Raw genomic sequence first — 13629 nt, forward strand, 5'->3', positions numbered from 1 at the left:
AAAAGCATTTTAAAAGTCTAAAGAGTGTAGAAGAGAAAAGATTTATGCCACTCTTAATCTGTGGTAGACCTGCCTTCAAAGCTTGGAGGGCAGGTCTGGCTTTCTAACCTGGAAAAGAGTATAATAGAAAAAATATAGAGGTGGACAATACAATAAGAAGGATTAAGTATAGTTTCTCTATAAAGAACAGCAGGATAGATTAGGAGTCTTTAACCCAGAGGTCTGTAAAAGCAGAAGGATATAGAGAGGGATGTGGTTGTTCACATTATCTCCCATTCAAAAAGCAGTTTAGCTGAATTCTGCTGTGGTATTTTAGGTACAGAGGTTCTGTCACTTTACATGAAGCAATCACATTACTTGTACAGTCTTTATAATGCAGCCAAGGCTAATAAGCTTCTGAATATTGAGCAGATATCTTCATTGTTCTGTGAGTAATGACTAGGAATAGCTGAACTTCTTTGTTTAGATTTGAATCTGGGGAGAAAGAAATGTCACTGGAAGCACATGGTACTAGAGGCAGTAGCTGGAAGCTTGGTACCTATCATTACTGGGAGGATGAATCTTGAAAAAGTATAGATTTACATCTCAGTGAAAACGTTCATTAATGTGAAAAGGTAGTTGAAAAGGTGTGCAAAATCTGAAACTCCAGGAACCTTGCCTTTTCTTTTTTAATGATTTAAGAGTTTTGTTTTGTCAGCAGAGGAAATAATCTACTGCCCTTTTTTGGCTTTGCCTTTCTCTTTACAAAGAAGCCAACTGAAAATCCAATGTTACTACAACATTACTGTTAATCACAGGCAGAAGTGTGAGGTATCACATTTCCTTAATACTTTCTGGTCTTAGAATTTGCCCACAGGGGGATCTCAGTTCTTATTTGTTTGAAGTCAAGGTGTAAGCAAGCACTCATCACAAATATGAACATTTCCTGAGTGAGATAAGGTACACTAATACTGGCTATGTAGTCATTATGTAATGCTCAAGACAAAAAAATCTGTAACTAAGCAGAGCATAATTAGCTAGCTTCTAGTATTCCATGTACCTTGGCAGATGCAAGATTGTATTACTTTATCAAACAAGTCCCTCTGATTATTCTTTAAGCTGAAGGGAGATCTTAATACACTTTGGTATTATGCATTAATGTGGTCCTACGAGGAAAAAAAAAAAGTACCAGTGCATTCCCTTTAATTTTGCAAGTTGTCCTGTCAACCTAAATTTAACTATTTCACATTAACAGTTTCTCACTTGTAAATCAACAGTAAAAGGCTTATTTATACTACCTTTTGACAAGATCCCCCTTCCCTACACCTCTTTAAGACATTTATGACTGAACAATGTTGTGTTCAGTACAGTTCGTATTTACCATGTCTTGTTCCAATTTTAGATGTCTTTCCTCCTCATCCTCAGAGCTGGTTTCTTAAATTCCTGAAATAGCCCTTAGTTTCCCCACAATTAAGTGGTCTGCCTTTAGCTCCCTGTTAAGGTGATCAGGTTTGTATCCAGAGGGACATGATGTGTGGGTCCCTCTGAAGCTTAGCAGCATCCCAGGCAGATTGAACACACAGCTCGTTAGCTCCATTTCACCCAGGGGTTGAGTGTGCTACCTGAACAGACAACTGATTCCTGCAGACATACTCTTGAGGGTAGGAGGACCAAATGGGTTGCTTCAGGTCCTACTGCCCTAGTCACTGGGCCCTCAGGCTAGATTCTTATTTTCAGTGGAACTGGTTTGTCACAGCAGGCAGCAGATGGCCAGGTGGAACAGGATGCTTTTTTCTCCTGGTCAAATATGTACAGTACTGGTGATGATCACAGTGTATAAAGGATAAATAAAAGATCTGCACTACTCACAGGCAAAGCAGGAGGAAAACAAGCGAGTGGTCCCCTTTTTTCCTCTTTTCTCTGTAAAGTAGAAGAGTGTGATAGAAAAGTGCAAAAGCCATTTGCTTCTTCCTAGTCACACCTGGAGAACATGGTCCATACAGATCCCTCAGAGATGGTGTGTGGAAGCCATCCTAACAAAAATTCTTGAAAGGTGAGCCAGATACATCTCTCTCAAATACATATAAAAAACGTAGCCATGTCTTCTTCTGCAATAGATGAATGAAGATGACTGGAAGGAAAAAGCAGACACATAAACATACAGAGAACAGCAGCAGTAAAATAGGAAAAATGGGTTTCTAGAGATGTCTATTAAAAAGAAATCTGTGATTCCCCTGCTAAACCAATAACCAAGAGGATGAGATTTGGAGGTTCTGGAGAGTGCTCAGAACATCACGAGGTGTCTCATCTTGGGGAGGTAAAAGTTAAATCTACCAGTACTAATATTCCCAACTAAATCCGTACGTGTTTTCTGAGGATGGGTAGTTTGTGTGACTCCTGTTCCACAGGTAGATCACCTTTCAGAGAAGGATCTGTCCTTATTTCAATAGGATTTACCTTAATTGTAGGTAACATAAAATATAATATAAGGTAGTATAAAATTCTCCTCTGTGTAGATATTGCAATGTACAGAGTATCTTTCTATGAAGTTCCTTCTCAAAATAACAGGTGTCCATGTATATGTTCGTACACGAATATTTGTGTATGTGTATGTATGTGTTTAAATCAGCTACATAGGCAGCTCTCAGTATCTTTCATTTTGCAGTTTATCTTTTTCAGTAGGCGTTGATCTCAAGAGTCATAAAAATACCATGCAAATGCAGTTCTTTCATTTTTTCAATATACCAAAGTTCCTGTTCCTTCGAATAATATATGAGCTTTATGCTTAATTTTGCCTCATTTTTCTCAATCACAGTTTGCCAGCATCGATTTCATTCTGGGGAGCTGATCTATTTCCTAGAAGAGTCTAAAACACTTGTGGGTGTCTAGTAACATATAAGGTGTTTAAGAGAGTAGTGAATATTCTCTGGTGCATCACTTTCCATCATCTCCTGACTGTCCTCACCTATCGAACCCAGAAGTTATTGCTGCTGTAGCAGAAGCAGCAGGACACAATACACCTTTGCACCTCATTACTGCAGTTCACAGTCTAGAATATTAGTTAAGCCAACAATGAAGGTAACTTTGTATGAAGACCCCAGGCTGCGAACTGGAGAAGCTAATACACCAGTGGACACCCTTTTCTGCTGGCTGTGCTATGGAGGGTGGTAACGTCCAGCACAAGGAGTGGGCAGACTGACAGAGGCAGTAGCATCTTCAAATGCCACAGCTTAATTATCCAAAAAGTATCTGCCAGAGCATGTGCTCATGAGGAATGTGTCTTCAGTGCATGAGTAGATCTAATAATTTTCCCAGGGTGTCATGATACCAACATTCAGAGAGCCCAAAATCACATGGGACGTTTCTTCTTCTTCCATATGGCGATAAATGCCATGTTTTCTTTCTAGTGTCACTCATAGCTCTTTCAGCCGTTCAGTTCTCCAAATATCTCCCCCTCTCTGCTGAATCACTGCTGTATGGACAAGTGTTTCCCGGCACACGCGGTTCTGTTCCGAGTGCTGCAAACCCCCGTGTGTGCGGGGGGCTCTTCGCGAAGGGGTGGGCAGCCGAACACGGAAGCAGGGCCAGCAGTGCAGGGCTCTCTCCCTCCCCCAGCCTCCAAGCCAGGCCTGGGGGCAGCAGCAGGGTTCAGCCTGGACTCCAGGTCCCCAGGCAAGTCCACGATGGTGAGGCGGGGCTGGGACATCACATCGACCCTGAGTCCCCACGGCCAGACCTCCCAGAGCGGGGCTGCTCTCAGCGCCTTTATGTCGAGTGTTCGGAGTTACTCATGTCTGGAAGTGTTTGCTGGATCTGGCCTTTGAAATAATAGAATCAAATAATCTTCGTCTTATTGTTGAAATCTGAGAGTAGCAGGGAACAGAAATTACTGCAGTAGTCTGCCATTTCTCACTGAATTGGCAGAGAGGGCATTCAGTGCTGCGTGATCCCCGTGGTTTCCGGTGCTGAGAGGCAGGCATGTTCCCAGACACGACCCTTGCAAGCCGGCACGTGTCAACTGCAGTTGTTGCACATTTGGGTGGTGGTTGTAGATCGGTGGAGCAGGTTTCTGTGTAAGTGGAAAGGGGCAAACCTAATTTTTATGGTACCGTAGGCTACTTTTGCAGTGCTGTGTACTAGCAGGATCAAAGCTGATGTAGACATCAAGAGCTTGCCCACACTCATCCTTGCACGATTTTAATGCAATCAATCTAAAATTATATTCTTAATCGGTATCTAAGTATAGCATACAGTGATACCTGAGTTGGGGCCATTCTCTTGCCAAGCTGCCTTGCTTAAGTGCACACATACTCCCTGGGCGCAGGTACCACCTGTACCATTACTGAGTGCGTTTCCTTGACTGGTGTACCAAATGACCTGGAAGGCCTGTGGGGGAACGCCTGTTCTTTCAGTGGCTGGTGAAATGATAGTTCTGAGAGTTCAGGAATAGAGGTGACGATGAAGACACACAGGACTTCATCCTTTCCCAAAAAGACTGACTTCATGTAGTCAATTTTTGTTTATTGAGATAAAGATATTATAAAAGTCTTAGGTAAATTATAACATTATTCCAAATGAGAAACAGTTTGTGATACCCTATAAGGTAGCTGAGGTCCATTACACCAGCGTATCTTGAAATCCACAAGTAGCATGTTTTGTCCAGTTTGCATAGACGTAAATGATAATAAATGGTGCAAAGAAGTGGAGATCCATCCTATTCATTTTGTTTTTATAAACCAGCATCTGTGAAAACCCATTATAGCTTTTTAAGAAGTTGCTAGAAGGGTATGTTATTTTAAGGTTTGGAGTCCCTATAAATCAAAGCATGTTTTACCTGCAGGTTCTCTTTTTCTAAGTAAATGTAAAAAAAGTGTTCTTCTTTCTATGGGAAATTAGTATTTCCTCTTTTGTGAATCATTTTGTTAAATTAGGAAAGTCTTGCAAATAAGTCCTCATATGGTGATAGTGTGTGAATAATGTAAAATATAATTTAGGGTTTTTTTAAGATGAATGACTTTTTCAGTGTTTTATTGCTAATAGCAAATGCATTTCAAAATCAAAGTAACTTGTTAGAATCCACATCTTTACACTGCTACTGAAATTGTGTTTTGATTTCTTTGACATGATCCCTGATTGCTGTGAGAAGAATCACTTCAGTATTTTTGTTCTTAGATTCCCCCTCCTTTGTCTTGCAGCTACTTGTGGCAGATTCCATTAACAATTGCAGTAGGAAATACGAGCCACATCTCATCAGAGGCAATTATATGGGTGTCTAACAAATCAGGTAAAAATAAACTTTCCTCCCAGTAGAATCTCATAAAGCATACTTGTGTTTTCCTCAACTGTTTCTTTGGAATTGATCCTAGATAATTGTTTAGTTGCTGTGCACCCTGTATTAGCTACTTGAAATGAATTACAAAAAAAGGAGAGTTGGGAAGGGAGGGAGGAGGAATGAAGGATGAGCAACAAGCAAGATTTATAATTATCGCAGAAGTTAGACAGCATAATGAAAAGCTTTAACATAGAAATGTGTACCTATGTGCTAAGTATTTTATATTTAGTAACACGTATCAAATCACTGATGAATGCAGTTCACTTTATTGAATGGTGAAAGTTAAATGTAATATTTTTATAGCAAAGCATCCGATGAGTATGACATAGTAAATGCAAAGTATTTAGAACTCTGGCATTTTTAGCTCTGATCCATAGTCTGAACCAAGGCTAAGTAATGTTTGCTGTCATTAAAAAGTTTCCTTATTGATCTGTCAAAGTATTTCTTCTCTCTATTAGATAACCAGATGCTGGGCCTTAAAAGTGCATTATTCTGCTTACTACTTACTTTCTCACTCCTCAGTTCCTACATGGTCATAAATAGTTATTGTCCTGAGGACATCTAGGGCTAGATACCAGTGGTTTTTTATCACCTAAAAAAGCAATCCTGCCATAGAAATTTCATGAAATATTTCTCTATGTCCTTATCAGTTCATGCTATATCAGCTGACAGTTTTGGACTGGAATTGAAGAGAGTGAGGGAAGAAATCTGGAGACTTGAACAGAATGATTATATGGAAGACAAGAGAAGGATCCATGCCTCCCCACAACACATGGGCTGTAGAGGGAAAACTGACCCCTTCTTGTAAAATTAGAAGGGTGTAGAGATTACCCTCTGACAGAAATTTAACTGGAGAGAGTAAATCCTTTTTTTCTCTTTAAGTCACTAAAAGATAATAGACACATTGAGCTTAGCAGCCAGGAGGACTAGAAATGAATGGTGCACAATCAATGGAAATCTGAGTATCCCAACTTCCAAGTGGTATAAGGTGTGTTTTCAGCCTGTTGGAAATAACATGTTTTATGCTGCTTTCACAATATAATGATCTAGAAATGTGCCTGGGACCAGGGCACTTTTCATACCTGGGAAACATACTCTAGTCAGAGCATACAGATGTTGCCTGACTTTGCAGAAATATATTGTGTTGGCCATACTTTTTAATATTAACACCTCTGGAATTCTTCAAAACCTGTTTGCACTTTTACAATCTGCCTTAATGACCTGCTCTACTTTTGTCCTTTAGGGCTTGATTGAACTCTCATTGAAGTTAATAGAAAGATTCCCACTGACTTCAGAGAGAGTTGATCATCTCATCTCATCTCATCTCATCTCATCTCATCTCATCTCATCTCATCTCATCTCATTAGGTTGTACATGCATGCCTCTTTCCCCTCACTCCTGCCTTGAAAGTTCAGTATATCACTATTATCTGGAAGTTGCTTCCTCATTGCCTTTTACTTGCAGAGTGCTGTGGAGGAACAAGTCCATAAAACCACTACCCACTCTTTTAAGATCTACTGCGCCTATTGGAATGCCTTCAAGAAATCAACAAATTAATGATGGCCAGTGTGAGCAATGATTTTGGGGTGTCTGGTATATAGAAATTAAAGAGGAACCTTTCTGAGTCATCAGTTTCCTGTGTAGCGAATCAATGCCACTGTGATCTATTGTCATTATCCTTGTCCTTCCTCATTACTTTCCCACTCACTCACTTGCTGTGCCTCATTGAAAATGAGACTGTAAACTTATGAGTACAGCAAGGATGTCCTCTTGCTTCTACTTATTGTTGTCTAGCTCAACTGGAGAATTTATCAACATAAAAAAGTCAGAACATCCCTGGATGTACTCAATGGATGATCCATTGTTTGTGCTATTGTGTATTGGGTCTGGTGTAGATGATTTTGTAATACTCCTGGAGATCTTCTGCAGGTGGTATTGTTGTTTCATGGGGATGTGGGAGGGGTTCTGAGACTGGAAAGGACAGTTTCCAGGATTGATTCTTGTGGACAGGAAGAATCCTGAAGCATTTCTGTTGTGCAGAGTGCACAGTTTCAGTGTTGTAGTAGCAAGTAGTCTGGGAAGAACTCTGCAAGCTGGAGGTAAAACAAACTACTCCAGAGGATATTTGGAAGATTGGAAGTGGTCACGTTGTTCTTCACATAAGTGTAATTAAATGTGGATACTCAAATCAAGTTTGGACGAAGTGCTGTTCATGAGGATGGATTCCATGCCCTCTTTAGGAAGGAGTGGGCGTTTCCTTCTTGTTGACTAAACTGCTGCGCTAAAGAAGCTTCCAGTGTAATCTGAAGAGTGGATAGGAGATGATGAACGCTCTCTGTTGTCTGTCGTGTCATACTGATTACATACCTCATTTCAGCTGCCAGTAATGAAGAGGGTCCATGTTAATGACTACCATTATGATATCTTGGCATATCACTTAAATTTTTCAATAAAATTAACCTTGTCTCTGTATTATCTGAGAGGAATGAAACCACAGCAGTTCTGAAATAGCTACATATATTGCCATCAAGCAATATTCCTTTTTTGTGGTAGTTTAAATAAGAATTTCCCAGGGGAGTACACCCCCTGCCTTGCACTAGAGTTCACCAGGGGTGTTTTTTTGCTCTTGGAAGAATCTCTTCCATCATGTACATCCAGAAAGACAAGAGAGAGAATTACTGATTTTTGCATCCTCTTTGCTACTGTGTCTGTGACCTCATCAAGGTATTGTAGGATGCCAACTGGCATTTTCATGAGCAAGGGATAAAAGGCTGCTGTCCAGTCTTGTGAGAGCCACTGAATGTAGGATGCTTGGGTTTATGCTGTCTACTCATCCTGGTCACGTCTGGTTACATACTAGAGGTGGTGAGGTGTGCAGATCTCTAATTGTTCAATATGCTGAGCAGGATTAGTTCACATAATTGCAGATCATCCCAACTGCCAGCAACAGAGCTCATTCTGTCCACTCTTCACAAAACGAAGGTGAAGAAACACGCTGGAAATTACAACTATAAAGCATCTTTTTGAGATGTAATTCATTGTCCTTTGCAACAAACCCTGTAGAGCCAGGCCTTGGCAACTTGCCTGACAAATTGCCTAATCTCCAAGATGTTTCATATTCAGTGTATCTGTTCACACGTGTATGTGGAAAGTATGTAGTCATAGTTTTGGAAGGTTTTCATTTTGCAAGTGCTTCTGTCAATACCTCTTCTCCTTACCCAGTGAGCCACAGAATTTTTCTACTCATCAGTTCATATACCAGTGATCAGATGACCCTCTTACTGGCTCAGTTTGTCTGGGCATGTGAAATGGAACTGTCTCTTTTGCTCTCACAGTGCTGCACAGATACATCACCACCACCTTTTTCCCTGTTCACTCCCCATAGCCATGGATGAGGCCGTTCTGCTTCAGGCGAGTGACAGCTATTAAACCTCTCAAAACTAAACCAGTCACAAAGCAAGGAGACATCTCATGATTAGCCTTCCATGCTGAGGTCAGAAACAAGACACTAAGATGGCTGAAATGCTCTTTGTGCTACAGTCTTGCAGGTCTGCTGAATGATAGATTTCATCGGCACTGTGGAAATCATTGGGGTTACAAACTTCTGTTCTGTCATAGATCTGGGGCTTTTTTCTGTTTCTCCTAGATAAGTTGTCTCTTCTGTGGTCGCTGTAATGATGTATGAACATAATGTCCGCAGTGTTTTGGAATCAGCCCCAAAACAGTAGTGGGCAAAAAGTCAAGGACCAGCTTTGAACTCAGCCCATCCCCACAAGACAACTGCTTAGCAGGGCTTGTGGGAAGGTGTTGGCGATTGCTGCTGAAGGATTACTTAGTGTGGAAGCACAGGCACATCTGTCACGTTTCTGCAAATCCAGGAGAAGTGACGTTAACCTCAAGTGAGGAGGTTTAGCTAGCGTCCATTTCAAACGGGTGAGCAAGGCTTTGGACGAAGGCGTACTTGCCGTTCCCTGGGCATCACTGTTCTGGCGCTCAGGCTCCAGGTAGGAAACATCACACAACTCAACAAGTGCTACTGAACTGACTGATGCAGCTTTACAGTCTGTCTCCCTGGCCTTTCCATCCCCACCTCCCGTACCTTGACTGATTCGTTATGTCCCAGGGAAATATTCCTCTGATAGACCTTCCGTGTCTCTGGTAAAGTGACTCTCATTAAGACTCCTCTTAGAATCTCGACAGGATTGCCATGAGATGAGGAAAGAAAGTTCAACAGGGCAATTGCCTTTCAAACAGCAAGTCCCAACTTACTGTATTATGCCACCTCCTACTAGATAATCTCTACTTCAACTGTAAGCCCCTTGACAGTGTGATTCTCCTCCATGAAGCGTTTTGTGGAAGACAGCTGCTTCTGAGCTGGGTTTTGCTGGTTACCCACTGGGGAACAGAGCATTAGTGCAGCATTAGAAAAATACCCTTTCTTTTCCTTTCTGAGACTCAGCTGCTGAGCTTGACCCATGTTGCTTCCAGACTCCACTCTTTTATCTTTCAAAAGTGGGAGGAAGGGAAGCACTGTGAAGTAAAATAAATATATAGATCCTGCTTTACAGCTTTAGCCAGCCATGATGAGGACCAGGGATATGGGACCTGCAATCCTGGTGCTATTTTGCCAGTGAGGCAGAATCACTCCCCTTATCCCAACAGCTGAGCAAAGATGCTGACAGAACACAGCTGCTTATGTTGTGTATCACCTAGACATTCGCAGTTCCATGATATAGGAATGTTAATGGATGCAAGGGTAGTCTGAGGAAAGAGTTTGTGACACTGAACGTGATCATATTTACTGATGTGCTCCATTTATTGTGTTGTTCACTGCCCCAAAACATTTTCTTTCAACATGGAGCTACGGCAACATGACAAGTGAGATGGAAAGAACTTTTTCTTACGGTTTGCCTTCTCCTCTTATGAAAAGTTCTTGCAAAAAGATTTGGAGAATTTAGTTAAAGCCAGTATCTTTTTACAAAACATTGTGATTGTGATGAAATTCCTCATGGGACATATTCTTCATCAGAAAAATTGTTGTTGGCATGAAATTGTGCTACTCTTGTGCAGTTATTTTTTCAGGAAAATTCAGTCAGTTCTCCCAGTAGGGGTTCTACCAGCATAAACAAATTTCCTAGTATGCTAGGGGTTGTATAAAATGAAGCGTTAAAATAACAACTGTGAGTCTGAATGCTTGAAATGGTAGTAGAACTGTGTTTAGCCCACATTCTTGTCAGCATTGGAGTAGTGCCTTGCAGAGGGGTGCCCTTTGCCCAGACCTGCCTCACAAGGTGCTCATGTTGCCGTGCGGAGGAGCAGGTTTCCATCATTCCTGGTGGTTTTGATGGAGTTGAAGTTGCTCGAAAGCTGGGAATGCTCAGAACTTCAAGCCACATGCAGTTAGCACGAGCTGGAGGACTGTCTCACGCTTCCAGAGCAGAGAAAATGAGAATCAGACCCTAACTGATTTTCTTACTTCAAAACAAATGTCATAAAGTTTAACCATTTCCTCCTAAATGTCTCCTGTATGTATGTGGCAAAACCATAAGTTTCAGAGCAGTGTTATTTTCCGAGGCATCCAGACAAAACATGACCATGGAAAAACACTTTCTGATCAAAGAAGATTAAAAGAATTTCCCTTTAATCTCAAACAAAGACAACTGTATATGTATTTTAGATTAAATTTTAAGCGGTGACTTAAAACTTTCAAAGATGGTTCTTCCCAAATGAAATCTTTGTTGTTGTTTAGAAAGTCATGAATGGTTTAATATAGAATTTAACACTGAACGACTACCTTTTCCCTAGCTATAATACTTTCAACAGCAAACTAATAAATGTGTTTGTGGTCAGTGGAGAAATTGCCCAGGTGTATAGAAATTTTCCGTGGTGTAATCACCAAAAGAAATATTTTCTTTTACAGGAAGGCATAAGAATCAACAGACTCAAACATAAAATTCCAGTAAATCATATAGAACTATGTGAAGCACATGCATCAGGCAGTCCCTTAAAATAACCACCTGCTTATCTGAGCTGGAAAGGTGTGAAAGATCCCTGTCCTGTATTTCAGGAGAAGGTCAGCACATGAGTGGTCTTATTGAAAAATAATAGCAAGGGTTTATGGTTGGATTTAAACTGACCAAAACAGCAATAATGCCATCGAGCTTTGAAAAGACACTGTTCTACATTAAAGCAATATGTGTTGGAGGTGTTGCACAGCTGTTACTTATGAAATAGGTTATTTTGAACTTGTCATATTTGACTGGCAAGTATTAAAGCATAAGTAATTTCCTCACTTTGGAAATCAAAATTCAATACAAATACTCAAACAAGAAAAAATATATGTAGTTTTTTAATTACATCTGATTTTGAAAATTTCCATTTAATGTATTTATTTACACAGATACTGATTAATGTGTGCTTATAGCTCATTTGGGATGCTTTTAGGCATAATAGAGGTGCAGGGATTAAACAGTTACACGTAGCTACTTTCAGCGATGGTGGAATTTGAAGGTTGGTATGCAACAGAGAAAAGCATGGGTGGGAAGTCGCTTCCCTCAACAGTCTAGATATAGAAGTGGGTATTTTTGCTGTTGCTTTTAAGAAACCCACTAGGTTGATACATAACATAGCTGAGATTTAGTGGTGGCAGGCTGTATTCACAGAGCCAAACTGGGTAAACTAAACAGGATGGGGTAGATCCAGATTCAGATGCCTTCTCTCCCCATTTTACAGCAGATGTTTGATCCGAGTCTGGTCTAAGAAAGTGCCTTTATCACTATGCTGTAAGTTGTTAGAATCTTTTACAGTATTTCTACAGTAATGTTTTTTCTTTGTATAAAATTCAGTCGTTTACACAGCAACCAGGAGTCAAGTCTTCCATAAGTAAGCTGGAGCAACTGGATTATTCTGACTTCAGATCCAGTAAAAAAAAGTGTTTAAACAGAGGGGGGACTTCAGTATAGCAGTCTAAGAGAGTGTGCTTAGGACTGAGCTATAGAGCCCAGTGTTTAACAAACCCCTGTGGAAGGAAGGACACCCACTGTTAAAACCTTGTTCCAAATAAGATTTTGTGGCAAAAGGAGCTTAGGTGCTTTGACAGGGTGAATGCTGAGTATCGGGAGTCTGCAGGGTCACAGGTTGTAAGAGAGTCGTCTGTTCCCAGTTTGGACATAGGTGCCCTGAAAGGGTGAGTTTAGCCGTGCCCCAGAGTCTGGTGTATCCCATTAACGAGCTGGTCCAGGTCCTCATACAGTTTGATCACACTGTACCTTGCAGTCTTAAGTACCTACGTCTCTCCACTTTGCTTGCCTTTTTCAAGCCTGGGAATCCCCCAGAGCTGTAGGATTTAATTCTGTTTTTCTCACTTAGTCCCATTTCTGCAGGATACTTTGGCTCCTAAAGGATGTGTCTGCTTGGCACTTTTATCAAAGCTAACTAAATGGATGTGACCAATATTTTAACTGAAAACAGCTGTCTGTATGTCTTTTTCTCAATTGTTTATTGAATAATTAAATTGAACTGGTGCAACTCAGTTTGACAAACCCTGAAAGAGCAATAACAATTGAATTGAATAGGCAACAACTGAGTTATTCTAGGCTTAATACTTCTAAGAAGCATATTTTTATGAGATTTTAATGATGTCAAAACTACCTAGGTGAGAAGAGGACTTCTTTTTCAATCCTGCAGGTTTTTATCTGAATTTGTGTATGTAATGCAATTCCATGAATTTAAACACATAATTAAATGGTTTTAGGATTGGGGTCTTGCTGCTCTTTGTATTTTTTGCACCTTAAAGTGATAGTTATTTGTGTGTTTGCTAGAGATATTTAGTCAAGGGAGTAGCATAGCTTTTATCTGTAGTCCTAGTCATCTATTTTTTCCTCAGAAATTACTTTTTTTATAAGAAAGGCTGAAACAAATCAATTTCTTTAGTGAGTTTAGGTACTAGATAGTATGTGTGAATTGTTAAGACTCTATTGTTAATTTTTTTTCCCCGTTAGTTACTTTCAGGGAATTCAAGCACACCAAACAATTCCCTGTTGGAATTATGTTTAAAACAAATTTTGTGTATTTCTCTTTTATTTTTAAAAATGTATGAGAAGATTGTTCCTTTTGTCCACAGTGTACAAACTAATTTTGTTATAGTAGAAAAAAAGTGTTGCTGAATTTGTAGTGAGTTCTGGTTCATGATCAGTTTTGTCAGAATAATTTACTAGCTTGAAGGCTTCTTCAGGAGACACTGAAGCCTGAGGCTTCATTCCATGATGTTTCATTCCATAGTGAAAAAAGCACGTGTTGTGAGTTCAGGGTGTGCTTAG

At 40.3% G+C, this 13629-nt stretch overlaps 1 protein-coding gene across 1 annotated transcript in view; it reads left to right on the top strand.

The window, feature by feature from the left end:
* Positions 1 to 13629, top strand: part of TRHDE (thyrotropin releasing hormone degrading enzyme) — a gene marked incomplete at its 5' end in the record, with an annotated part of 213735 nt that overhangs the window by 158287 nt on the left and 41819 nt on the right. Inside the window, one exon of the mRNA XM_081996334.1 lies at positions 5175 to 5263. Within this exon, the coding sequence (XP_081852460.1) occupies positions 5175 to 5263 (89 nt within the window). The remainder of the gene's footprint in view (positions 1 to 5174; positions 5264 to 13629) is intronic.

The sequence above is a fragment of the Phaethon aethereus genome, assembly GCF_964289735.1.
Source record: "Phaethon aethereus genome assembly, chromosome: 1".
Taxonomy (NCBI): domain Eukaryota; kingdom Metazoa; phylum Chordata; class Aves; order Phaethontiformes; family Phaethontidae; genus Phaethon; species Phaethon aethereus.